The sequence below is a fragment of the Pelmatolapia mariae genome, linkage group LG8 (genome assembly GCF_036321145.2).
Source record: "Pelmatolapia mariae isolate MD_Pm_ZW linkage group LG8, Pm_UMD_F_2, whole genome shotgun sequence".
Lineage (NCBI taxonomy): Eukaryota > Metazoa > Chordata > Actinopteri > Cichliformes > Cichlidae > Pelmatolapia > Pelmatolapia mariae.
In genome coordinates this window covers 5449989-5476855 of record NC_086234.1, presented here as the reverse complement: position 1 = coordinate 5476855, position 26867 = coordinate 5449989, and the positions used below count along the sequence as shown (strand labels likewise).

The 26867-nt window shown below is 41.1% G+C and overlaps 1 protein-coding gene across 3 annotated transcripts in view; it reads left to right on the top strand.

Moving 5' to 3' along the window:
- The first annotated feature begins 2426 nt into the window (after positions 1 to 2426).
- The window catches only part of LOC134633642 (rho GTPase-activating protein 44-like), a 94397-nt gene continuing 69956 nt past the window's right edge, over positions 2427 to 26867 (top strand). For all 3 annotated transcript variants that reach the window (XM_063482562.2, XM_063482563.2, XM_063482561.2), the window contains exon 1: positions 2427 to 2701. In XM_063482562.2, the coding sequence (XP_063338632.1) occupies positions 2649 to 2701 (53 nt within the window). In that variant the 5' untranslated portion in view covers positions 2427 to 2648. The remainder of the gene's footprint in view (positions 2702 to 26867) is intronic.

The following is a 26867-nucleotide window of genomic DNA, read 5'->3' as shown; positions in this document are numbered from 1 at the left end:
TCTCGGTCGTTGTGTCCTTGGGTAAGACACTTCACCAGTTGCCTACTGGTAGTTGTCAGAGGGCCCGGTGGCGCCAGTGTCCAGCAGCCTCGCCTCTGTCAGTGCGCCACAGGGCAGCTGTGGCTACAATGTAGCTTGCCGTCACCTGTGTGTGAATGGGTGGATGACTGAATGTGTAAAGTGCTTTGGGGTCCTTAGGGACTAGTAAAGTGCTATACAAATACAGGCCATTTACCAGATAAGAAATAAGTGGCTCTGATATTACACCTTAGAATGAACCCAATTTAGCATTGTATGTCTTTAAGGGTGTCCTATTATGCTCATTTCTGACTGCTCTGCTAAAGTAACTCCGCATGATTAACAGATCTTATTTAAGAGCACGATGTAACTTAAAATAAGCCTTTTGCCTCCTTCCTTTAAGCCAGTGGATCTCTAATTTTGGTGTGTGGAGAAACTTACAGGTGGAACATGGACACGGGTCCATGAGATGAAGCTAAGCTGAATAGATATGACTTTTGTTTTCAAGAAATTATTTTTTCTCAGACTCAGACAAAAGTTTGAGAACCACAAGAGTAGAAAAAGATGTCTAGTGCTTAGAGCAGTCTGAAGCCTGGGATCTGGCTCTGGGATTACTTATTCATCAGTCCTCTGGAACTCATTGCACTCTGTAAAGTCCTCCCATGAGTCTGATTGGACCCTTTGGCAACTCCTTTCTGTCCCCCAAGCCATATTTTTGTCATCCCTGCTTTTATCAGTGTGTGTCAGGCTTGAAAAACACTCAGTCAATGAACTATCCAACATTAACATTATCTTTGTCCCTTGAACCTTTAGTAAAGTTGTCCATTCCTGATACTTGCACAGAAACTGTGACTGTAGAAATAAAAACATTTGATGTATTATTGTTCACAGACACACAGCAAAGGCAGAGATGAGATCATTTCCACATAAAGAGTGGGAAAATGTATGCTTACAGAACTCTCAAAAACATCCTTATTTAAGTCTTATCTTGATTTGAACACATCAAATGCTGAAACTAAAACATTAATGAGCTCCCCAGAGCTGCTACAACTGATAGTTTTATCTCTTATTGTCTTTCTTTCACTCACACATATCTCTGAGGTCATGCCTTTCCCTAAGCCTCCCATCAGAACCAAATCAGAACCACACAGGTAAATATCTATCAAATCTTCTATTAAATATTGTTTATAATCCCTGACCTCCATCGTACAGCCTTGTAATTATCTATACAACAAACTTTGCAAGAACCTAAGTGATCTCAGAGAGCACTTTTACTTTTGATGAGCACATAAATTCTGTTTTTAACTGTTTCTTTCAACATAAGATTGTTGCTACCTTTCCTCCCAAATATTTTAAAAATTAAGTTTGTAATTTTTTTTAGAATATTTTAATGGCACATTTTGACGCTGCTATTTTACTGTTTTGACACATTCACCCTGCACCATGCACTCTTTGCGTTGATTGGCTGTCCATCACAAACAGAAGGTTTGAATAGCAGGTGGGTGGGGCTTCTGAGTTCAGAGCTGGTGCTGGATCCCTGGGATCGTCATGTTAGTGATAACTGCTCTCTCTAACATGATACAAAGCCTAAGCTAGACAAAAAATGAGCATTTAAAGACTGAAGCCTGAAGTTTTGCCTCGTGAGGATTACTTATACACATGTTCCCCTCAAACCACCACTGCTGAAAAAATGAAAAAGTGCTCACAGTTAAAACGAAATTGAAATGTTCTGGGTTTTAGCTGGCAGGAGTGGCACCTGGTGTCGTCTTCTGCTGTTGTAGCCCATCTACTTCAAGGTTCAACGTGTTGTGCGTTCAGAGATGCTCTTCTGCATGCTTCGATTGTAATGAGTGGTTATGATGGTCATGTTGTTGTATTAGCTCGCCTGATATTTTCCTTCTTTTGAACCTTTCTCTGTAAACCCTAGAGATGGTTGTGTGGGAAACTCCCAGTAGAACACCAGTTCTGGAATACTCAGGCCTGGCACCAACAGCTCGGTTTGAATTTCAGCAAGTCTTCTCAACAAGGCACTGAGTTTGCTGCCATGTGATTGGCTGATTGGATATTTGTAAAAAGGAGCACGTGTATCAGGTGAGTGTATATATGATATGAAGGGAAAACATTGTTTCAATCAAGGCTGTTGAGGAGAAGTTTTAGGTAGAACATTTTTAATTTAATATGAAGAATTTTAGTTATAGGCAAAAATTAAGTACCTGTTGTCCCCTTTTCACAGTGCAAGGACATTTCCTGAAACAGGAATATAAATGTGATGGCTTAGCACGACTATGACGCTCTCCAGTAGGAGGAATGTAGGTAAACTACATTTCCCAGGATGCACTGGTTGGAAACGTCGAGCTGTCACGGCCGAGAGAGAGAGGGGGAGAGAGAAATTGGTCCAGCATCTCCGGAGCGGCGGAGCGGAGCGGATACAGAGACGCGCAGTCCTCATCAGCAAAATGAGGAGGAATTAACGCGCCGACTGTCTCCCGTGTGTTTCCCACCGCGATGCACGCCGTGGATGTTTAAAGCCTCCTCGCCTGCTGTAGACCAGCGCGGACATCTGACTTTATCCCATCAATGAGATATGTGGAGTGGCTCTACCGCTCGGTGGTAACGCAGAAAAACACAAGATGAAGAAGCAGTTCAACCGAATGAGACAGCTCGCCAACCAAACAGTGGGCAGGTAAGCGTGAAACGGCGCGTTAGATTGGCCACACCGAGCTGCATGCGTCCCGCTTTAATTGGCTCTGGGTCAAGCGGCCAAAGCAGGAATTCGTCGGTTGTGTGTGTGTATGTGTGTACAGTATTCAGTCATTCACGCGTCGGGCTTTTGCTGCTCAGCTGGTTTGATTTGCACAAAGCATTAGCTGTCAGTGTCAGTGTAGGTCACACTTGCAGCTTGAACGGGGTGTGATTGATTGAGCTCAGCAGGGAGGAGCGTACCCGCACGCAGACGAGCAGGGAACTGACATGGTACCCAAGAAGCTGGGCTACTGCCCACTGACCAATGAAATCAAAGCAGAGGGCAGCTTCAAGGCATCCTGCTGCTGGAGGGGAGTCAACATACAGCCTCTATGAAGATGCTCAAGGCGTCTTTTAATCAAATTAGTGTGGCATAGCGGGTGATCTGTGGGATGTTAACTGGTGAAATATGTTTTTGTTTTTTTGTTTTTTTTTAATGTTTGACGAGGCATTCAAAGACCTGTCTTAAAACCCTGCTGTAACCGGGTCCAAGTCCCTGCCTAGGGCGTAGTAATATTATATAAAAGTGCAGGAAGTTTTGGGGTGGGGTTTGCAGTGATGTTAATCGTTTGAGTATTTTATCCCAACATTTTACAGTTATATTTTTAAAACTGCAGCTGTGTCTGTTGAGCTTCGAAAGAAGTTCTAGGATAGATGGGCTGAGTAGGAAGAATTCGAGATGGGAATTCCCAGTGAGTCATTCGGACTACACAATATTGTCACAATGGCAACCAGTGCTGCCTCACAAAATCTCACCAAGTTGCTCTACCTACCCACACAGCCCATTTGCCCCAGTGGTGCCATAGCTGGACCAACAGATGATTTGATCTGTTCTAATTTTTTAGGCATTTCTGAATGTAGTCACACCACAGTTTCCTCACATGTTTGTTTCTTGTAGTTTATCTCTGGTGCCTGGATTGGTCTTTAGTGGTCAGACAAGGCAAGAATTCACCTTACAATTTCTTCAGTCTTGCATTATGTTGTTTTGTATCCTGAAATAGAGTTCATCATCTGTGTTTGCACAAGTTAAGAAAGATTTGGCATCTTGAAAAGTTCCTGAATATAATATAATGGTTCCAAAACAGTTGATAAAACAAAAACAGGTAATTTAGCTTACCATAAAGATTGGAAACAGAACCTGAGGGATTGTAGTCACTGTCACCCTAATCATTGTTCATTTAACTGTTTTACATAGCTTGGTCTAATGAAACATATGGATGCTAAAAAAAAAAGAAAAAAAAAAAGGACCAAATATTGAGCCCTGAGGAACTCCAATACTAATACAACTCGGTAACTAAGTTAATACATGATTGTAAAACCTTTTGTGTATGTTACTTTACAAGTGTCTGTAACAGGTGTGTAAAATAGAATATTTTCACTAACTGTATTGGATTTCTTTGGCTAATTATTGCTTTTAAATTGCATATTTCAGTTAAGAACGGGAGAAATCATTAGAAATTGGGAAATTTTCTTGCTGTTTCGTCTTTGATTAATATCTCAAACAACATTTGAGTCTTTCAGAGTTCAAGTGTTTGCTCCATTTCTATTTTTTGTCCTTGTTGAGGTGGGGCAGGTTGGCCTTTTTGTGCAAAAGCTTATAACATGTAACTCCACCTTTTTCACCTATATATCCAATTCATGGTGAAATCCCAGGGTAGGTCCCTATTGTCTAAATTACTTTTCAGTGTTTGGTGTCAAGCTTCAGGAAGAGCTTTTTTTTTTTTTTTTAATCCTGGAAGTGCCTCACCATTCAAACACAGTGGAAGAATGCAGAAGTGATTAATCCTTAGTAAATCCTGACTGCACAAATTTGCATCAGATAGTATGCAAATGTGAAAATACTTAGGATTAATGTGTTTAGGTTTATGTGATTTATTTGTTATCAGTGCATCTGTTTTCTTCCTGCCAGGCCTGATGCTGCAGATAACTCTGGAGTTTGTTAATCTCTCAGTCAAGATTGAGTCTTGCTGAAAGTATATAGTTCATTTTAGCTTTCATTGTTTGAGGAAGCATATTGAGCATGTTTTCAATCAAGTGTAAAGTGCTATTTGATCCATGTAGGAGGACACGGGTGTCGTAGCCTCTTTAAGCCTTCGGGCCAAGCCTAGAGAGGAAGGAATCATATTTAAATTCCGGTTAAGATAGGTGTAGCTAAAGCTTTTCTCTAAATAGGTGTTGTGAAGACTTTGTCTCTGCTTCTCTTTTCCCACCACACCCATAGCTGAACTGAAAATAAATGTCATATGTCAATACTGCACCCTTGGCAGTTTGTCTTGTGTTCTGACGTGTTGTTTAACCCATTAAAATTATTACATAACCTTACAACAGAAACACTGTCGTATATGCAAACAGGACCTGTCTAATAAGGACGTGGGGTGATTTGTAGCCTGTCGTTAACTGCAGCTCCACCAGGTTTATTATAAAGCATTATGGTGTACACTGCTGAGGTGATGTAAGTACTGTAAAACCTGTTTGTTTTGCTTGGCTGACAGCACTAACTGACAGTGCTGGCACGCAGACAAGGTTTCATGGCATGCAAAACTTTTACTGTAGATTAGTACTTCAGATTATACAGTAATACAGTCGTCTCATCATCCTAAATTTCTTCTCTAGCAGTGCAGAGTACCAAAATATACAGTCCCCCAGCAGATGAGTTTTTCTCCACAGAAACCAGATCTGAATATTACGGGGTTACGTGAAGAGATTGTCTAAAACCAAGTCCAAAATGAACCAAAAACCAAAACAGGTCCAAACCAGCCACCAATGATGACCGAGATTAACCTCAAAAACAAATTTAAAGCAAGTCCAAAGTTCAAAATCAGTCTTCAACCCAGGTCCTTATCCAGTCCAAAACCAGTAGAGCCTGAAAGTTGTCTAAAACCAGAATCCTCAGCTTAGCATCATGCAGTGAGTCTGAGGTTCCCTAAAGTGACAGAAGACACCAGAGATCTGAAACCTGCCCCAAACCACCTGATCATAAATGATTTCATGAAGAAAAACCTAAATCCCTATAAACTTGCAAAAAGTTCCCCTAGATGCTGGGACCAAGTGCTACGTGCCTTGAAAAACTGCACTAAGCTGCAGCCGGTTTAAGGCAAATTGTTATGAGCATCCTCAATTTACTTTTAGAGGCTAAAACTTTTTTATGCAGCATCTTACTCGGCTACACACAGAGTGCAGGCAGAGGCGCTGATACAAATCAATGAAAAAGGTATTACTGCAGCTAATGCCAAGCAAAGTGAGCTTGGTAGAGGTATCAGAAATCCCCGGAGGACATTTTCCCATTACGAAAAAATTACGAGAATTATGCCCTACTTGGGCCTGAGGGGACAAAAGCTTTAATGCACTTCACCAAATAAAACCAAACAGTTATTGGTAAGTATGCAGACACAAAAAGGCCTGTGTGGTAGGTTAGATGCTTGTTTATTTCCCTTCTTCTTCTTCTCTAGAGCCCAGTGAGGCGGAACATTCTGGTAATGAGTTCTAACCTGTATCATAAGAAGCAGAACAGCAGGGGCAATTAGTCATATTTAGAGGGTAGAGACTCAACACGCTGCCCGACGGCTGGCCACACAGGTAATTGCTGAGATCTTCTCCTTGACCTTGGCAGCCTGCATCACCCGGTTTGTGTTGACGGCTGCAGACATCAGCTGCTGCTGACCTCAGTGACCATAAACTACACGGACAATTTGTCCGCTTCATAATTATCATTTCACAATTAGTGCTTCTAAAATCCCCTAAACGTGCACTAATGTTGACAAGTTATTTTTTACATTCTTCAGCTGTGAAATTGCAGATTTGAGGCCAGCTTTTTTCAAGCACATGCTGCTTGAGGGTCTAAATAACATCTTGTTAGCATTCATAACCAGGTAGTGAGCTTCCAAAACTACCTAAGAGAAAGTAAAAAGACAGTTAGGAAGGGAAAGTATGACCAATACTGCTTTCCAGATCCTTTAATATTCAGTTTAACTCCATTTGAAACAATTCAGTATTCAACAATCAATATACAACAGCAGTTAAGCTGTTTTTAGAAGTTCTGGGGACCACCTGGGGGTGAGTACAAACTGCAGAGGTAATAAATAATTCAAAGCTTTGTTTTCTGTTTGCATTGGCATTGCTGATAATACTGCGTTCCAATGGAGCTGGGAGTGATGTCACTCCCAAGTTAAGTGCACTCCAGTAGTAAAGTTGCATTTTTTTTTTTTTTTTTTGCTAATTAGTAAGGTAGAGCCATCAATGCATCGCCAGAAATACAGAGCAGTGCTTGTTTTTTTGCAGCACGTTCATGGATAGAGCCTGGTCAGTGCGCTGCATACGGCTTATTTAGTTTCTCAGTTTTATCTGCCGCCACCTGGGATTGTTAAATCGGGGTTGGTTGGGCAGCTCCAACTTTGGAAATTCCAATCCCCGACTTCAAATGGAATGCTGCATAAGAAATCTGAAGCGCAATCATAGCCAGCGAGAGGTTGGTAATTCATTTCATTGGTTGTATTTATCCGTTTGTTTGTTTTTTGTCTGTTGATGAAGATTACGCTGGTCAGTTCTGGTCTGGTGTTGTGGTGCCAGTTTAGTTTACTGAGTAGATCAACTGTCACATATCCCATAAGGTCAATGCAGCGACCCGGGTCAGAATCTGCACTGAGGTCATTTATCATGTCGCTCCTGCTTGTTTTTTGTTTAGCTTTCCTGTTTATTCTCCACTGCTCTATCACAATAAATGCTAAAAATCTGGACATTTCTAATCCCATTTTGACAAATATTACACTGAAATGATGTAGAAATTGGGAGACATTTTCTTGACATGAAAAAATCACAGGCTGATTTGGATTCAGATGTCTTTGTGGATGCATGAAAATACTTAGTGGTGTGGAGGGACTTTTCATCCTTGGTGGAGAGATGCAGTCAGCGCCATAACTCTCTCTTCGTTGTGAATGTTTAGCAAGTTGAGCAGAATAGCTAGCAAAGATTTTTGCATTGTGTTGTGTATTTACTCTGCTGCATAGAGGCTCAATAACGTAACGTAAAGAGCTCTTGCTTAATCTTACACTAATATTTTTTGAAGGTGGCTTTTTTGCTTGTGCTGCGTCAAGTGTGTTTGAACAATCATAGTTCACCCAAGACGCTATTATGACCTACTCAATAGCAGGAGCTGCTTAACACCCCGAATACAGATTTGTGAGAACTGCAACAGGCCCCAGTTCCTGCAGTACAGACACAACAAATGACAGATAAGCCTCCAATTAGAAAAGATGTTTGCTTCTGAGTAAGTGAAAACTGCTACTTTGAGGCTACAAGCTTTTCTTGGTGTCATGAGCAGGGCTGCATGTCACTGTGAAACTGAGGGTAGTGTTAGTTACACGGTAGGCTTGCATTCTCTGCTTTAATCTTCATTTAGCTGCAGTAGTGACCATCATTTATAAAGCAAACATTTTGTACGCAGTGGGACTTGAAGCGACTGAGACGTCAGCTGGAAGGTTTTCCCACAAAATAATTGTTTGGCCCAAATCTGACCCATGTTTGTGGTTTCTTTGGGCCAAATTTGACCTTAACTTTTGCCTGAGAAAGCCATCAGTAACCCAGATTAAACTCCAATGTGTCTGCTTTGGGTTTACTCAGGCAATAGGGAGTGGAGAGCAGTTTTCTCCCCCTGCTGGCCATCAGAAAAAATGCAGGTTTAAGCCCCTGCCACAATGACTTCTCTGCTTCCATCTTTTGTGCAGAGTCTATAATCCTAAGCTCAGTTTTTCCCGCTTCATGTAAACAGAAGTGAAAGTGCCTTGTCTCTCTATGTTAACATTTTACTGGAAATCTGATCCCAGACTTTGTTTACACATAGCACACTCATTTGTGTTTGTACTCAGTCTGGATATGAATGCATATTTTACCCCGTAAAGCATTTGAATTTAATTTTTCATCCTTTACAGTTCAGTAAGGAGCAACATAAGCAACCAAGGGAAAGATTAAGCTCATACCATGTATTATTTATTAGTATTAATTCACTTCTAACATGTTTATTTGCCAATTTTGTGTCTGTAGACTTACTTCACAATACAGTGAGCCTCTCACAAGCTTGGCTAATGTGTTTCGTATGTATTATTCATATATCTTTGCATTTTATTTAAGTATGTATCTGCTTTGTAGTGCAATTTAAGCTTATGTATGGAATATGTAGTTTATCTTTTTCCTTTCTGCTCGTCTTCGGCATTAGAGTAGCATTTGCAGCTTCCAAAAAAACCACAGGAAACAGGCACACGGGCATCCTCGAACTAATGAAGCATCTCCCTCCAGGATGACATTGCTGCATTGCTCCAGTTAAGGATATAGGTCAAGAGAGGTTCAGACACAGTTAAAATCATCTCTAAAACAGTCAGTCTGCGCCATTAATCCTGCGTAATGCTGCGTAAACTGTGTGCCTGAATGAAAATGTGTGACTCTCTGTGAGCACAGCGAGGTTATGGCAGGAAGGCGACGGGCTTAATCCTCTTTTGGCGCCGTCACTTCTTCTGCAGAGTATTTTTAACTCATCTACTCATTCACATTTTTGTGTCGGTGATAAATGAATCCGACTGGTTATTTGCCTTGTGGGGTTTGCGGACAGAAACAAAATGACTCTGTAAAAACATTTGTCCCTCTAGTATTCAGAAAAAGAAATATATTCAGTTGAGGCGTTGCAGAGGAGGCTGAAGAATGTCACGGCGAGATAAGACTAAAACCGCAAAAAATCTGTTAAAGACGTGTGGAAAAATGGATTCGTAATCTTCATCGACAGGCAGGGAAATTGTTTCCTTTGGTCACTGTGTAATGTTCAGGCTTCAGGTCACCAAACCTCAGAAACTGCTGTTTGTATTTGTTCCATTTTATTTATTTTTTTGTCCCCAAACCATCACCTCCTGTCAGCCCAGGTAAATTATATTTCTTTCACAGCACGAAAAACCCCCAAAAACCCAAAATAAAAAAACAGACATGCCCTTAATGCCTTTATTATTTTGGTTATTCATTTCATGCATTGTTATTTTCCCTGTCATATTCTGAGCTGCAGGACACAATAGTGAGTTTGTGATTGATGGCTGAACCTGTGTGACCAGTGATTCTTGTTGTTCTCTGTGGACTGCATGCACGCTGTTGATGTCTGTGCTTTGTTGTTCTCCCTTTGATGAAACCTGAGAAAGTACCCGGCCACGCTTGTTAGGTTTTATTCGACGGCAGGAGGGAGGATGGCGCGATGTGCCGCCCCGTGGTGATGCTGACGGGCTCGCAGACCTCTGCTGCTGCCCGTGACACGGTTTGATCTGTCGGAGCAAGAAGCTGAACAGCCTGACGCTGAGATTCATCAAAGAAGCGAGTCATTTTCTTCTCCCTTCATCTGTGTGCTGTCCTCTGATACTCCCGTCTGTTTTAGATCTCTGCACTGTCATCACTGTGAAAGTAAATCTTTTATATTAACGATTGCAGACAAAGCCATAATCAAAATATTTATGAGGTTGTAACACAGGTTCAGGTGTAATGTTACTACAGGTACAGAGCAATTCAAAAACGGGATATTTCTAAGGAACAAATGAGCCTGCAAATAAAAAAATACTACTTAAAAAGCCGAAACCAAAAAAAAATCTTCTGCCTTCCATAAGTCAAAATGTTTTGGGCTATTATCTCAAAATTTCTATTTAACACTGTAAAGCCTGAACCATAATTGAATCATCACCAGGTCAACTTTTTGAGATCTCTAACCTGAAATTTTCACCTGTTGATGGTAAAAAACATTCTTCCCAAGTGGGAGAAACAAGCTTCCATACTTCAAAAACTGACCAAACCAAATCAGAGCAATCGATATACGAGTGGATCAAACCATTATAAACTGAATGAGGGGAAGTTACAATAAAATAGAACAGAATATAAAATAGAAACACACCCTGTTCCCTCCTCATGCTGTTACATCAGGTGGTTTGAGTCACTTGTTAGTGCCTCAGCATCTTTGTGAAAATCTGAAACGTTTGAATTTTATCGAGGTTTCAAAACAATCTGACGGCCGTCTCCACAGTGACACCTACTGGCCACTCTTGCTGTCATCATACTTTGATAATGCTATTACACAGACAAGTATTGCACAAGCAAAACAAACCTTAATGTTGTTCTGTTTCGGCATTATATAACCAAAACTAATTTTAACTGATCTGGTTTTAACATGATTGTTTCACTTGCTAAACTTCAGTTAGCCATGGTCATGTGACCTGGGTGTTTTCTCCACAGGGACACCTACTGGCCACTTTTGTTGTTGTCACACCTTGAGAAAGCTAAACAGTGATGCAGACAACAGTGCAACTGCAAACCAGGCTACTTATTATACCAAGCTATCAATAATTATGATCAGCACATGAGCAGAGTCTGTTAAAGACAGCACGCTGTGACTGTAATGAAGTGTGCTTCAGCAAATACTGCTATCACCCTGTGGTGTTAACACACACGAGGCTGTTTCATAGTTGCATAGTAATTCAGTGCAACACACAACAAATGCATTTATGAAATAAATGTGTATAAATGAGGTGGGAATGAATGCAGCTATTATTAGCTTCTAGAAAATGAAGATCAGAAGATAATCACGTGACAATGTCTCGATTTTTCTTAGAAAATATTCGTTTTTCGGCTCACTCAGTGTCTTGGTTGGGTTTTTTTGTACATGACATTTTCAGCATGTATACCTGTGCACTTGTTGCAGGTAGATGCAGGTATAAGATATAAATATGTATATATACAGCACATTGTTCCTGCAAATAAACCGGTGGACCACGTGTCCTTGGATACCTTTGTTTTCTATGTGTCTTTGCGTTGCTGTCCTTTTTCATTTTCAGTAATTATTTTTTGTTGCTTTTGTATCATTTCTTCATCCCGCCATCATCTTTGTTTCATTTCTCCTCAAACAGTTGGTCTGTTCTCCAGAATTTTGCTATTCAGTTAAAAATTGTATTTATATAGCGCCGAAATCAGCAAAACAGCTGCATTAAGGCAATTTTCTTAATTGAAACCTTTGCTCTGTGAGTTGTTTTGGAATTTTTTGTGCTCTGTTCATGTTTTTGCCATCAGCCAATGAAAGGCTTGCTTCTTGTTTTTGTTGTTTTTTGCTGTCACCCTGCGTTTCTTAATATACAGAATCTTGTCAGATCTATTTTGCAATCTCTGGGAAACTTGTGAGGAGCTCAGTGAAGCCCCAACAATTGATTATTTGTCTATTTGGACTTCCATGTGTCTGTAAGCGGCTGCAGGATTCCTCGTGGCTGCTAAATCCAGCTGTGCACACTTCCGTGTTTTATTGGCCACTTTCTAAAATGTGTTTTACAGTTTGTGTTTTGTTGTTGTGCAAATAGAGCGTTCCTATCTTGCATGTGTATGTTGGGTTTGTACAAATGTCTCCATAGAGCTGAACATAAATTATGCTAATGCCTCTCTCCCATCCCATTCGCATGCCAGACCATCCAGTTGAAAGTTAATGAGCCCATTTGTCAAACATGGAGCTGTATCATCCTCTGGATTTGATAATTGATCGCCCTTTATTTTGAACAGAATTACATTTTCAGGCTGCTTTGCAGAGTGTGTACAGTGGAAATATGCTGACCTGAAAGCAAAATGAAATAATTAATGTTAGCGCTGATGGTAGCTATGAGCTGAAGGCATAAAGAGGAACTGACATGGATGGCATTATGTTTACAGCGTGAAGTGCTGCATCTCTCCAGGCTCCTCTGAGGTGTTGGCACTCGGAGAGGTTTGTTATGAGCATCATTAGAGGCATTTCTGTCTACCAGTGCACACTCATGTGTGGGCTCATTTGTGTGTGTGCGCATATACGTAAAAATCTGTGTGTGTGTGGGCTCATGTACCTGTCCAAGTCTTCCTCACTGATCATGATGAAAGTCTATTAATGAGGGGTTCCTACAAACAGTTGGAAACTGACCCGTTCTGCTACCTTCACAGTTCTTACGAATTTATGAGACACAGTAGCAGCTGTGACACTGCAGAGGGAACAGGACACAGTTAAAGGAGCAGTTTGGGAAATGCACAGATTTTCTTTTGTTTTGGGAATGAGGTGAGACTCTTACAGCTGGGTTTGTCAGCACCTTTAACCTAATGTACATTTATTTTTTCCAGCTTTCTGAAAATTCAGTTAAAAATTGATCTACATTTGGATAAAAACCAAGTTAAGGAAAATTGGTTATCTAATATATATATTTTTTTAAACTCAGGGGCTCAGGGAGCGTGTTTGGATGGTTCTGTTATCTTACTGTGATGCTACCACATACCAGCTCTATATAAAAGATGGATGTAGCCGCCTTGAAATTCATTCAAACCTGGAAGCTACATCTGTCACTTATAGACAGTATTCTAAGTAGTATGCTTTATTTCTCCACATGAAATGCAAAAATGCTTCAAACTGAAACATTACTATTTCAGGATTATTTTATTATTTAATTTTTAGAAAAATTTGCTTTGACTTCAACACAACTAAACCTTTATTAATAAAGAGGTGGTTAATGTCAGGATACAGAAGCATTCCCAGCCCTCCTGGTTTTCCTTACCGGTCTCCCTTGACTGTATTTTTCCTCTGCTCGTCTCTCGTGCTCATTTCCATGCCTGCCCCGTCTCTTTCTGTCTTCACCATCTTGTTAGTTTGACATCCTTTGCAGCCCCTCAGTCCTCTAGCCTAAACTTTACTTTGTGAAAGCGCAGCACCTTCTGAAATGTTGCTTTGACAGTTCTGCCCTGAAGGTAATTAGCATAGAGAGAGAGGAGATGATATGGTGGGACTGTTGACAAAAATAGCCTCGTCTGACACGACGGCTGATTAGATATTCTCCTCCAGCTCACAGAACTGGATCGTGTATCAGTTTTAATTACTTGCGATTCTGAAAAAAGTGAAGATTTTAGGTTCAAATATGAGTTAAAAAAAAAGAACCACAGACACGTTCTCTGGTCCTGTCTGTCAATGCTCCTCTGAGACGCCAGGTACTTGGGTGAATTTGACGGAGTTACTTGGGGAGATGTCATTGCCAGTGGAGCGTTATTGAAATCACTGGAGTGTGTTGATGGAGACGCTGCTCTGGGTTGTTGCTGAGCCACCGAGGAGCCGACAAACAGATGCCCAACCTCCTCAGCTCTGCTCCTTCTGCTGCTGAACACAAGCTGGCATTTAGAAAATTGTTTTTCTTATTTACAAAGTTTGGAAATCAATCAGCATGCTGCTTAGATGCCAGCTTAGTTATTCGAATAGCTTAGCAGGGAGGAGGTTTTACATCTTTTTTACCTTCAGGGAGGTTTGACTGAGAACAGTTGCTGTTTTCATTTGGATATTTATTAGATATCTGAGAGGTGACAGATAGGAGAAGACTGCAGATGACACTGCTGCTGTGGTGTTTTCTTTATTCATAGCAGGCCCGTTCTCATTCCCAGAATGTCAGATACTGCTGTTGTGTCACATCTGTCGGAGCCTCACAAAAATGCATAAGCTGTCCTTCAGCAGTAGAGTGCGGCGAGGGCGTAAGGACACGCAGGGTGAGGCAGTGATGACGTGTCTTGGCTCTTTGCTGTGTTTCTTTTCACCCTCTAAATGTTCATACATCTCTTTGAATTTAATTATTAGTCATTAGTAATCCCTCAACCAGTTACTGCAGATGGCTGCACCTCCCTGAGGAGGGTTCTACCGGTTAAAAGGGAGTTTTTCCTTCCCACTGTTGCCAAGTGCTTGATCATAGAAGGAGGTCTGATTGTTGGGCTGTTCTCTGTATCGATGTAGGGTCTTTACCTTTCAAAATAAAGTGCCTCTTGGTGACTGTTGTTGTGATTTTGTGCAATACAAATGAAACTGAATTTAAGTTCAGGCATCAAAACTGAATTGGGATCCTGATTTCTGTTTACACTGCTTTACAACAATGACCTCGCATGTTAAAATTAAAGTTAATGATACCAAATGTCATTGGAATGTGAGCACACATTTAGACTTAGAAAAAAGTGCTTGTATGAATGTGTGTGTGTGTGAAAGGGTTATGCAGCCCTCAATTTCTTTAACTGGCACATTTTGCCGCTGGCGCCGCTCCCTAGTTGAAAACAAGAGTGTACAATCATGGTGTTGGTTTCTTTTATGACACAGACAGGAGGTCAGCGATTCACATATTTGAAAAGATGAGACTTTTCACTTTGGAAAAAAACTCTGTGATTTCTTGGCTTCGGGGTTTGACTTCTTCTTCTCCTGTACCAGTACAGATGTGGAGACTTTGAGTGGTGATACTTATCGTTAAGGAGAATACTGCAGTGGTGATAACTAATGGACAGCCATGAAGACATCCACATTCATCTTTGTGTGGAAACCGTAACGCTGGTGCATTGTGGAGTATTTAGCATTTAAAAATATTCCAATAGCTCTTTGTGTCCAATAATTGTCGTGGTTGGTGGGTCAGTGAACGCTACCAAAGGGCCCTTCTGTGTTTTGGTCAGACTCTGGCACAGTGACAGTACTTGACACCTTAGGATGACAGCACACCATCGCAGCGGTTTGTTTTGACAACAGTTGCGAGAAACATTAGCTGCTCTGAATTCAGTAATATGGGTGTTTTTCATTACCAGATTGCATGAATTGCTGTAACTTGTAGCTGAGGTGTCTTTATTGGGTGGGCTGGACCCCTGAGGCCCTCCGTAATGCTGATGCTTGACTAACCTGAACATCTTTTGGCTCTGTGGATACGGGAGATGGTGAGAATTTAGAAAAAGGTGTCCACTTAACCAAGACAGATAGTCAGAAGTCTTTTATAAGAGTTAGGGTGATCTTTGATGAATAGTCCAGTAGTTCTCAGTGAATATTTAATTTCATATTTACTTCCCTAATTCGTCCAGTAAACATGGAAAAAGCAAAGGTAAAAATGATTTTCTCATGCTTTCTATCAGACTGGATAGAATATATTCAGGGTGGCGCTGTTGGTTGAACAAAACCCGACAGCTTAAGCCGTCATCTCAGGCTCTGGGACTATCTGTGCATACACACCTGAACCCATAGAGAGATTTGTGTTCAATATCTTATTGAAAAACCACGGGTGTTAATCTGCTGCTCCGCTCTTCTGGTTTCAGTCTTTCCACCAGATGCTGCAGGGATTTTTCCTCCCTTATCAGCCGCCGGGGCATTAGCGAGGTCTAACCCTGATGTCGGCTGATAAAGCTCACAGTTGGTGTTCCAGTCAGTCCAAAGAAGTTTGATGAGGTTGATGTCGGGGCTCTGTGCGGGCTGTCTTTCTCGTCATGTTGGAAAAGTGTTTTCAAAAGAACTGAGGGCTCCTAAAAGCATCAGAAACAACAGGATGGGTTTTCCATAACTTTCAGTTGGCAGCACACAAACCAATTCCCCACAACTCCTGGGTGCAAGCGCCCAAATGGCGTTCTGTGACGCACCCATGTTGCCTAAGCAGCTGGGGTGCCTCAGCTCTGTCGACACCGATGTTATCCACCCAGCTACGACCATACTCCACCTATCCTGTGTGATGACGAGCACCCGGCACAGCTGACTCATCCTGGAAACATTAGCTCAGCTGACACCGGTTTCCACCGCTCTTAAAAACAGCCTGCAGCCTCTGCGGACTATTAGACACTCTCAGCTGAAACCAGAGACGGGCATCCACACCAAGAGGAGCCTGAACACAACAGGAAACTACGTCACCATGGAGCGGGTACTCCCAGAGCTCCTCAAATATTTTCAGTCGTAATTGAACCTAATTGTGAGATGAAATCTGCTGAAGTGGCTGCAGGAGGTGGAGGCACGCTGATGTCTCTTTCACAGCTCTGCAGCTGAGCGTAGCCGAGCTGCCAAGCAGAATCCCTGAGAAAATACATCACGTCAACACCCTGTCACCCGCTGATGCAAACAGGAGAGCTCATGTGGATGAGGGACGGTCTGAGGGGGCCCACAAGTAAACATTTCTGAACTGTGATAGAGTGCAGCATGAAGATAGGTTGTTGTCTTTTTCTCTGTGCCGCGACCTGTGATGCATTGACTCACCATGAGGTGAATGGAACAAGAAGTCAGTTGCATCTGCAGCGGTTCCACAGTCACAGATTAAAAGGTTTTACAGTTTTTATTCACAGGCCTTCAAACACTGCAGCATGATTAACATCATTATTATAGTTTACACAAGTTTTTATTGTTCTGAGCTCAAGTTTCCAGTGTGTATCTATATATTTTTTTTTGGTTTTTTTATTCATCAAATGAGAGATATAATAAGTTCAGAACATGCAATATTACACAAACACAGACATCATAGTATCAACATATGCACTAATTCCCCCTTATTAGCAGCTCAGCGATACTTACCAAGCACTTCATGGGACACCTTGCCAGTACCAGGCTGAACTCCCTTTTCCCTTCCCTCCTGCTTTAATTCTTTGTGGCACAGATTCAACACGTTGCTGGAAACATTCCTCTGAGACTTTTATCCGTATTCACACGAGAGCATCGCACAGTTGCTGCAGATTTGTCGACTGCCACGTCATCTCCTGTTCCACCACATCCGGTGATGTTTGAGCAAAGTGAATTCATTGTCATGTTCAAGAAACCAGTTTGAGATGATTTCGTCTTTGTGACGTGGCGGTTTATCCTGCTAGAAGCCGCTATCAGAAGATACTGTGGTCATTAAGAATGATTCACACCAGTCTCAAACCCTACTTCAGTTTTAGTTCATTCACAAATCAGTTAAAATACAAATTCATAATAATTGGAGATTAAGTATTGAAATTTCAGGAGCGGGACCACGGCTCCAAACCCTCCTTCCGGTTCTCATCTATATAGGTTCCCCCAGTTCTACAACCTGTTTATTCTCATTTACGTGCCCCACCCTTCCTCCCCTTCTTAACTTCTGTTTAGTACATGGGGATCTACCAGGGCTGGGAGTCGCCGCCAGTCCCCTTCGAGGCCTTCCCCAAACCACAGCTCAATTTATGTCCAAGCCTTTCACCTTTACCTACTAAAACACTGTCAAACCCAGCTGGTGAATATATAAAATAGTTATTTGTGGAAAAGATACTCAAAGCATATGAATAGCTGCCCAACCATCAGATGATGTGCACCAAAGACACATATAATTCCCAACACACATCATCATACTAGTTAAAATTATCCCAAGGATCCTAACACATAAATAAGACAGTAGCAGAGAAACTAATAGTATGAATCTCATATAAAGAACTTTTGCGAGTTTTAACAAATGCTCACCATTCAGGGTTCAAAATCAAACATATTTTAGTAGCAAATGTTTCTGATTTAGTAGCAAATGTTTCTGATTGAAGACAGAAAAAGAGATTAACATTTTTAAGTGCTTTGAAGCTGATTCCAAGTTTGTGGACCTTTACAGGTCACTCTAAAACTTTAGCTTTAATTTTGTTTCTTTCACCTGAAAAGTAGTTTTTCTTTCCTGTGTTGTAGGTGCGGGAGGATAATCTCACAAATCCTCACGTCCTGCACTATACATCATACACACATTATGAAAATGTTACATTCAGTTAACCTCAGAAGTTTGTAACTATGTAAAAGAGGATCAGAGCCATCTGATGGACTGTGTTATGGCCCGTATAACTTTTCCTTTGTCTCGATTTCTCTGTAATCTTATCAGTTCTTACTGGAGAGATTATTGCTCTCCAATTTTGCTGTACTATAAGCATCACAGCACCTTTTGAGACCCTCAGCAGCTTTTGATAAAACCCTCTGGGATGACAAGTTTCTTTTATAAAGGCGAAATGTTTCAGAAGTTAGAAGGGACAGGGACGTTTCAAGCAAGGCTGAAGGTAACATATCTAACTCTCTACAAACATCCATGAGCTGAACACACAGACAGTATTCATTCACGCTGTTTAACCCCAGAATTTGCCTCAGAATATTCAAATAATTTTATATTTCATCAGTATCAGTCTAATCCAGGAAAGGCTGTCTGTATACATTTGGGTGCATTGCAGAAGAAAACCAAAAAACTGCCAGTAGCTAATTTGAAATGCTTTATTCGGCACAGAAATGTAAACAAATCTGTGTGGATTTGTCTGGAACCTCGGCTCTGTTTGAGCTCTCCTCTGTTGTCAAGCACATTCCCTCTCAGCCGTGCTCACATCAAACAATGAACCTCAGAGCCGGCCATCTCAAAAGACCAGTCGGGCTGATGGAGTAGAGAAACCCTCCTCATTATTTACACATTATCTTGTGTAGCCGGCTCTCCCAGAAAGAGCCAGACTCATTCATTCATTTCTGTGTCTAATGGGGAGAGGTTTTTACACCTCGCTCTGCTGTCAGAGAGATTTTTTCCCTCCCTGCAGGGAGAGGGTTTTGGCTTCATATGAGAGACACAGCGGCCATGATTTTATTTACTCATTCAAAATAGATTTCAGTTAAGACGACAGTATTTAAAGAGTATCTGCGCGTTCCCAGCTAACTGCGACATCATCAGATGAACAGCTGTTGACATCGTCTCACAGTTTGAATTAAAGCCACACATTAAAGATTAGTATAAATGTTCCAACACATAATCAACCATACGGTCAGATATTAATCCCAACATACACATTTCCATGCGTGCAAATAATTTAGGTGAAAACTGCGGCCCAAAATAAAAGGAAAAGATTAAGCAGAATCAGCCAACCTGATAGGCTGAGGCTGTTCCAAAGTTTGGGCAACACAACCTCAAAAGCACGATTGCTTCTGGTTTTAACCTCAGTGTGGGACAATTAGTAGACGCTGGTTAGAACTTTGGAGAGCCAGAATGAAAACACCTAAATTCAAAGATTAAAGTGTGGCTAAATACTTGTCTCGACATGATGTATCTTAAATAGCACGTCTTGTATGAAATTTTGTAAAACAGTATTAGCTGAGCCATCAGCTGATGTGTGCTGACGCTGAGATCAGCTGAGCTTGAGGCCATGCAGCTCGTGTTCTGCGACCTCCCCACCCTTCCCTGCACGTTCATGTAAACTGCAGATGTGGAGAGAAATACAGAATGGAAAGAAGGATCTGGAATGGCTTGAAGATCTGCAGCTACTTGTCAGCGTAGCCATCGGTGGATGTAGGCTGGCATTGAACTCTGTCGGGCTTATGCTGAGCTGCACTTTGTGTCTTGCTTGACCTAATGCAAACTGAGACGGTAATCCCTGCAATATTTACACAAATATCACACTGTTTCTCTTGCAAGTAGGTGTACTGGGAATAGTTCTTTAATCTTGAACTTGAGAACAGGAACAGGAGGGACTCCAGTTGTATGATCGTATAATGAAAGCAATGAGTTTGCATTCCCTTATTCAACAAATCTCCAATTTTTTTGTTGTTGTTTGAAACCATTTCAGTCTAAATAAAGTGGTTAAAAAAACAATTTAATTACAGTTCTGGTGATTTTCCTTTATTCTGGCTAAAATCTGCTTGTGGAACATGAAACAAATACCCTGACTGGGTAGAAAGGTGGAGAAATTACTGTGTCACCTGCCAGTCAGCAAGGATCATCTCCATGCAGTCTGATGGGATAACTGGCTCCTGTGTGATTCCATAAGACTCCTCGGCGTTTATAAGTAAAGTCCACCTGACCATTTGATCCACGTGGAATCAACAGATTAACACTGTTTGGAGGTGTGGTCACACAAGCAGCCGTGCTGCCTCCTCCCACTGTTCCTGTTGCCTTGTTACCACCACTCCTATCTGTGTCTGTTAAACTTTAATGGGAAGTCAAACCCTCGGAGCTCAGGTGTCACTGTCGCTGCCTCGCTGACGGTGGTGTGAGACGAGGGGCAGGGGTGAAGAGGACACAAAGAGCAGGAGATTTTCACCTGCATGCGTTTTCATGTCTGGCTATATTTAGTTTCTTTTCTCACCTTCAGCAAATCCAATTAAAAGGCTGATGGACAACTGTGCTTTATGCAAAAACTGTTTAAAACACTGAAAGATGCACAGTTTATCTCCAGGTACACAGCAGAGTACCACAGCTGTATTAATCCACAGCTGAAAACAGTCCCAACTTAAAAGAAAAGCTGCAAAAAATGAAATAATATACACATGTGACCTGTTTTTTGGCTGACTGTGACAGATGTTGCTGATTGGTTTTTCAATAAAACAATATTATCATGTAAAAAATTCTGTTGAAATGCAAATTTGATGCTATTTATCCACATATATATCACATCGCTGATTTCCACATACTGCGCCAGGATGCTGTCGCAGGACGTAATCCTGTTATTTGTTCATTACAGGTGGAACAAGGATGTTGTGTGTCAGCTGGGAAGCACGCACATTCCTCCTCATACACAGCAGCAGCACCAGGAAGTGTTTTATTTTGAAATACGCCACATTAAAGAGGCACGTTTTGGATTAAAGCTGCACTGTACTCTGAAAACAGTAAATCAGCAAACCTTTTGAGCTAAAAAAGTTGCACGTTCTGTTATAATGAACTGTTTTGTGTTTGCTCAAGTTATGTTTTGTCTACCTTTATGATGGATTAGAGCTGTGCTGATGGCACACGATGGTCTCCACAGCACTGTGGATGAAGGGTGACGTGGTTTGTGTCTGCCTGAGGGGAACAGAGGAGTGATGATCTACAGAAGCATCTGCTCTCTCTTTTTCTTCATTTTCTCACCTTCATTTCCAGCATCTGTTCCTCTGCCTCACATTAGCCTCATCAGCCATAGATCACTCTAACAGGCCGCCGCCCACTCGGCCTCGTTTCCACGCAGGAATCCCATGGCAACAGTTGAGTCATTTACTCGGGGAGCTGCTGGGGTGATGATGTAAACACGCTGAGAGTGTAGGCAACTTCAGTGAGTGTAGTGATGACGGAGGCTGAGGCGTCTGGGGTAAACTGCCCTCGGCTTTATCTGTGGCACAGCTTTTCATACACCTGAGCTCCTGGCTTTTGTCCTTCCTCGTGTTATCACGCTCCTGAAATAAAATAATACTGCCAGTTGGACCCGATGCTGATTGCTTATTAAGGCTCTGAGGCTTTCATTGTGCAGTTATTCAGAAGCTCCAGCTGCAGTTAATCTATTTTTTTTCTCCACACTGCAGGGGTCCTCTCTGCTCACCTCTTAAACACCAAAGCTGCTAATGTGCTAGCCGAGCTTTTCACGCCAAACCACAGCAGCTGTCCGTAACCGTGATTATGGGCCAGAGGCAGGTGAATGGAGCTGATTTCCCTCACACAAAATGCAAATGTATTCTGCAGCTTTTATGAAACTTTATTACTGTTAAAGCAAACAAGAGGGACACAGTTATCATTGAGCCATTCCCCTTTTGTTAAATTAGCCCCACTCAGTCTAAAAATAAGTGCATTTTTCATTGTTACAAAATAATTTCTGTGTAATGAGTAAGCCATTACTGTAGTGTAAGATATAATTACTTAATTTCATATCACAGCTTAACTGTTTTGAAGCTATTTACCCAGTGATGTGTCTTTAATGGCCCATGTTGTAAGCTTGAATATTGTTTTTATAAATAGGGTAGCTGACAAGCTGCACAAACCTGTGCAGATAAACACCCAGAGGACAAACACAAGCAGCACAACAGGCTTTCATGCAGGACTGAATTTGGCATCCTCACACAGACCCACAGTACAATTAAGATTTTCTTTTTAACGATGGCAATGTTGACAATGTGCTTCACATTTTTGCTGTTATTCGTATTGTTGTACGAACACTGACAACATGAAAACAATGCGAAACAGCTTCATGAGTCACGGGTTTGCCTGTCAGGAGACAGATTTGTTTAGCTTTATTTTCACCCACTTTATTCTTTACTTTTATTTTCACTTGTTGGTTATGTTTAGGCACCAAAAACTGCTGGTTTTGTTTAGGAACAGATGAGGATTAGGGTGCAGATATGCCCCTTGCCGACATTAGGCCTGTAGGTTGAAAGATGGAGATTCCTCTATGGCTTTTACATTTAAATTAATATTATTATTATTTTGAGTCCATTAGTGATGAATTGGGGGGTGAGAAACCTTGATTTAGACTGGTTGAAAGTGGTTCCAAAGAGAATCCTGCACAAAAAGTCCTTACAATTGCTTGTAGTGTGCAGCATTAGATTTATCTGCAAACATTTACTCTCTGAGCTGTAGTGAAACCTGAAAAAGGGCAACGCAACCCAGAAATGGTGAATGTTTGCCTTCAAAGTAAAAGTTGAGACATTTCAAAAGGTGCAACTTTTACTTTGAAGCCAAATGTTCTCTGTTTCCGGTTTGAGTTGCACTTTTCAGTCTCTGTGCTGCTTCGCAAGCAGTGTTAGCAGACAAGTTTGCCTCTGCAGCATCATACTGTATACCTCATTGCGACTGATTTCAACCACAAACTGCCAGCAACCGGTCGGTCAGTTTTTCCTTGCCAGATGATCGCCAGCAGGTCTCTAAGCCCATGTGTTTAGGGCCTAACATGAAAGGATATGAAGTGATGTTAACAAAAAGGCAGCAAACAGGAGGCACATGAAAAGATGAACTGTGGAGCCAAATATTTCTACCAGAGTGAATATTAGAGTTGAATTCATCAGGTGGTCAAAACCTCCCAATAACTGAATAACTGCTGGTTCAGTGCTGTGTTTACTGTTTGTTTCCTCTGTTTCCAAGTAAGCACGGGTTTTAGGTTTTTCAGGGTTGACTAACACATTTTAAAAGCGTTGTAGCTCAACTTTATAAATGCATGAAGACATTTTAAGATTTTGAGGAACGAAGATGAAAAATGTTGTCATGTTAATGTGTATCTGTGTATCCTGGAAGGATGCTCCTGACATTCCCCTTTAAACCCTCATTTCCAGCTCCATATCTACTCATAGTTTAAAATGATCCTTATTTATATTTATATCATTATGTTGAATATCTGAAACAAGCTGTTAACGCTCCTTCCCCTAAAATATTAGCTTTATTTTAAGCCTTTCTTCTGATTGGCTGCCCCTCACAGACACAACAGGTTTGAGCAACTGGTGGGTGGGGCTTCTGTTCTGAACATATAAGGACTTCCCCTCTCACTGACATCCTTATACTTTATACTTTACTTACACATGTACACTGCCCTTATTTGAAGCTTTGCCCATATTTAATATGACCATCTACCACTTTTTAAAGGATTTTTGACCCTCGTCTGACTCAAGGATCTGTGGAGACAAGATGCTGTTTTTTAGCCCCATTAGATGAATTTCTAACGTGCCACTAAATCTGACTTCTCTTACAAATAAAATCACCTTTCTACTACTAAGACATTAGTTTTCCTGACTTAGCTGAAACCACCTTAATTAAAAATTATTTGACCTTCTAGCTTTTGTCCAACTACTTTTCCTCTTGTTTAATCTTTAAAATAATTTGGCCTGTCCATCGTCAAGAAATATGTCGCTTTAAAGGAGTACAAATACAATTTCATGGCTTGTTCAAAGTAATTAATAATTAAAGTCATTTATAGTAGGACAGCGCAGACTGAAAGGTGGACATACTCTCACTGCTTGCTCAGTGAAGCACACAGATAGCTGCCTGCATATTTTAGTTTACACGGACTTGTGTTGCTGTAAATAAATAACTAAAATGAGTGGTTTTTTTGTCCGAAATTTGCTGCGTCTGTTAAATGCATTGCCTCTTTGGTTGTTTCCATGTGACTGAACTGTGAAATATGTGAATCACACATTTCTGTGCACCGTGTTTCTTTTAATGCACTGCAGCAAACCTGCAGCTTCCTGCAGTGAACCGTCAAACCCAGACTGCTGCACGGAGTCAAATACAGTTTGAAACCAGAACACGCGAGCACTTCAAGAGTGATTCAGGTGTATCATCACACAGCTGATGAGACACTGCTCCCCACAGGAGGGTGTTTTTACACACAGGGTAACCTTAGACAGCAAGAGAGGCTGTGCAACACCCATCATGGACTCCCCCCTGCGTGAGCGTTCCCCCCGCTGACAGCTAACCTCTTATTTTAGCTCGATGCACTCTGCGTGCCCTCTCTTCAAAAACTAATTTTTGTCTGAGAGCAATCAGCAGAGAAGCTCCGTGATAAGATGCATGAAGATGTCACTGCTGATAGTGCGATGCCTCTGAAACAAGCTGTCACACTACAGGGGTGCAGTAAGCCCCCATGTTAGCTCTTCTTGAGCCTCAGAAATTAATGTGCCTCCATGTTGCTGCCATTTAGTTTCACATGGTGGCCAGCTTTTTCTTAGCAGCGGCTAAGATCTGATGGAGAAAAAGAACATGTCTGTATTATAATACATGGTAGATAATAAGGCTAAAGATTATCAGATATATTAAGGCGTAGATGAAATATAATAATGATTTTTTGTGAAAAATAAAAAGCTTCTTTTAGTCTGCTGGTAAGTGTAACCTCCTGAGATGACAAATAAGCCAAAAGCTGCAGTTCCTTTAACAGCCAACTGAGGCTGGCTCCAAAAGTCAGGACATGTAAAATCTCCAACAGCAACATTAAACATGGTTATTAGGGGCTACAAAGAATGGTTTGGGGGGGTCTGTAGTTAATTTCACCTGCATATTAACTTTATGGGAGCTGGGGGTTTAACATTTTCACGTTTTAATTATACTGGCCTAAAGTTCTGAGCGAGTATATACGAGATGAATCCCCACCCTGCATTTTGAAGTTTGGTTTTCCCAGAAGTCACCATATTCTGGAGGTTGAAAGTAGAAGCGGGTGGATAAATCCAAATATCCATAGTATCGATACCAATGCTGGTATCAGTATCAGATGGATACTCGGACAATAGGACCAATACTTATTTCTATCTTTGAGTTCAGTATTTGGCCCACTCAGTTTCTGAACCTTTGTGTGTTTACTGTCACATCTATTTTTTTTAAAGCCTACAGCACATTTAAACAACAGAAATATCTTAAAATCTTTGCTCGTATTAACAGTATCGGAAATACTGGTCCAGAGACCAGCGCTGTTTGTTTGTAGTAGGTTGTAACCACGTGCTGCTGTACAGTCAGACAATTTAACATGGGACTGACTCTAATGAGCTTTTTTGTCATATTTATTGATTATTGATGTATCTACAAAATAATTTATAGGCAAGATTATTCATACATACATACATAAAGACACGAGTGGAGAACGTGAACATGTAATTGAGGTAACATGTTTAGAAAACGCAGCTGTGAATTCTTGGTAATAAAAAATATAGATTATTAAACAATTTAAGTAATAATTTCAGTTTTACTTGAACCTGAATCTTAAAACTGCATTTAACCCCCTGAAAGATTTCCCTAAAAATGAGTAAAAGCCTTTACCTGCTGCTCTAGTCCACGGTTTGCCCTGAGTGCTCGACACTATTATATTAGCATTATCACTAATGCAGAGAATGTTGATAAACATAGCATTTACATGGATGCTTTGTCTTCTGTGTGATTTAAATCCATGAAAGGATAAAAATAAACCTCGAGCAGGTGGTTTGGCAGGTACTCTATGACTCAGTAGATGAGTCATAAAAGGGAATTCCTATAATACTTGGCCGTCGCTGGGAAACACCCCAGCCCTGCTGAAGAGAGGAAAAGGAAAACTTCAAACTTCTCTCTGGAATCACCAAATTAACAGTAATCTGTTATCACTTTAAGTGTTTCTGAACGTGTTTCTTTGGCTCTTCTACATCACATGGTTCAGTTATATTACTGTGGAAATCAGAGAGATAAAGCTGCTTTGCATAGACAGTCGCCCAACAGTTTTGTGTGTGCAGGTCATTTTTGTAGGAAACCTGAACTGTAGCATTGTAGTTCATAGTCAAACCAGGATCCCTCTAGCTATGAGTGTTATCTGACCAATCACAGACATGCAGTATTTGACTAGCAGCGGAGCAGCTGATTTTACAGGAAATGAAGATGAAGCTTTAATGTTGTGAAAATACGAAGAGTTTAAACTCATAATAAAAACGGAAAGCAACAGCTACTGCAGAAACATCAGCAGCGTGAGAGTATTAAAAGTGCTGCATGAATGTGTGTTTGCTTTAAGTGCTTTGGTCAGTGAGACAGTAAAAAAGCTCCAAAGGATAAATTTTAGCCTATTTGAAGCTATTTAAACATAATTAAGTTCAATATTTAAATGTGTGTCAGGCAGTTTTAGTTTTTATTCTTTCAGCTGCAGGCCTGGTGGTG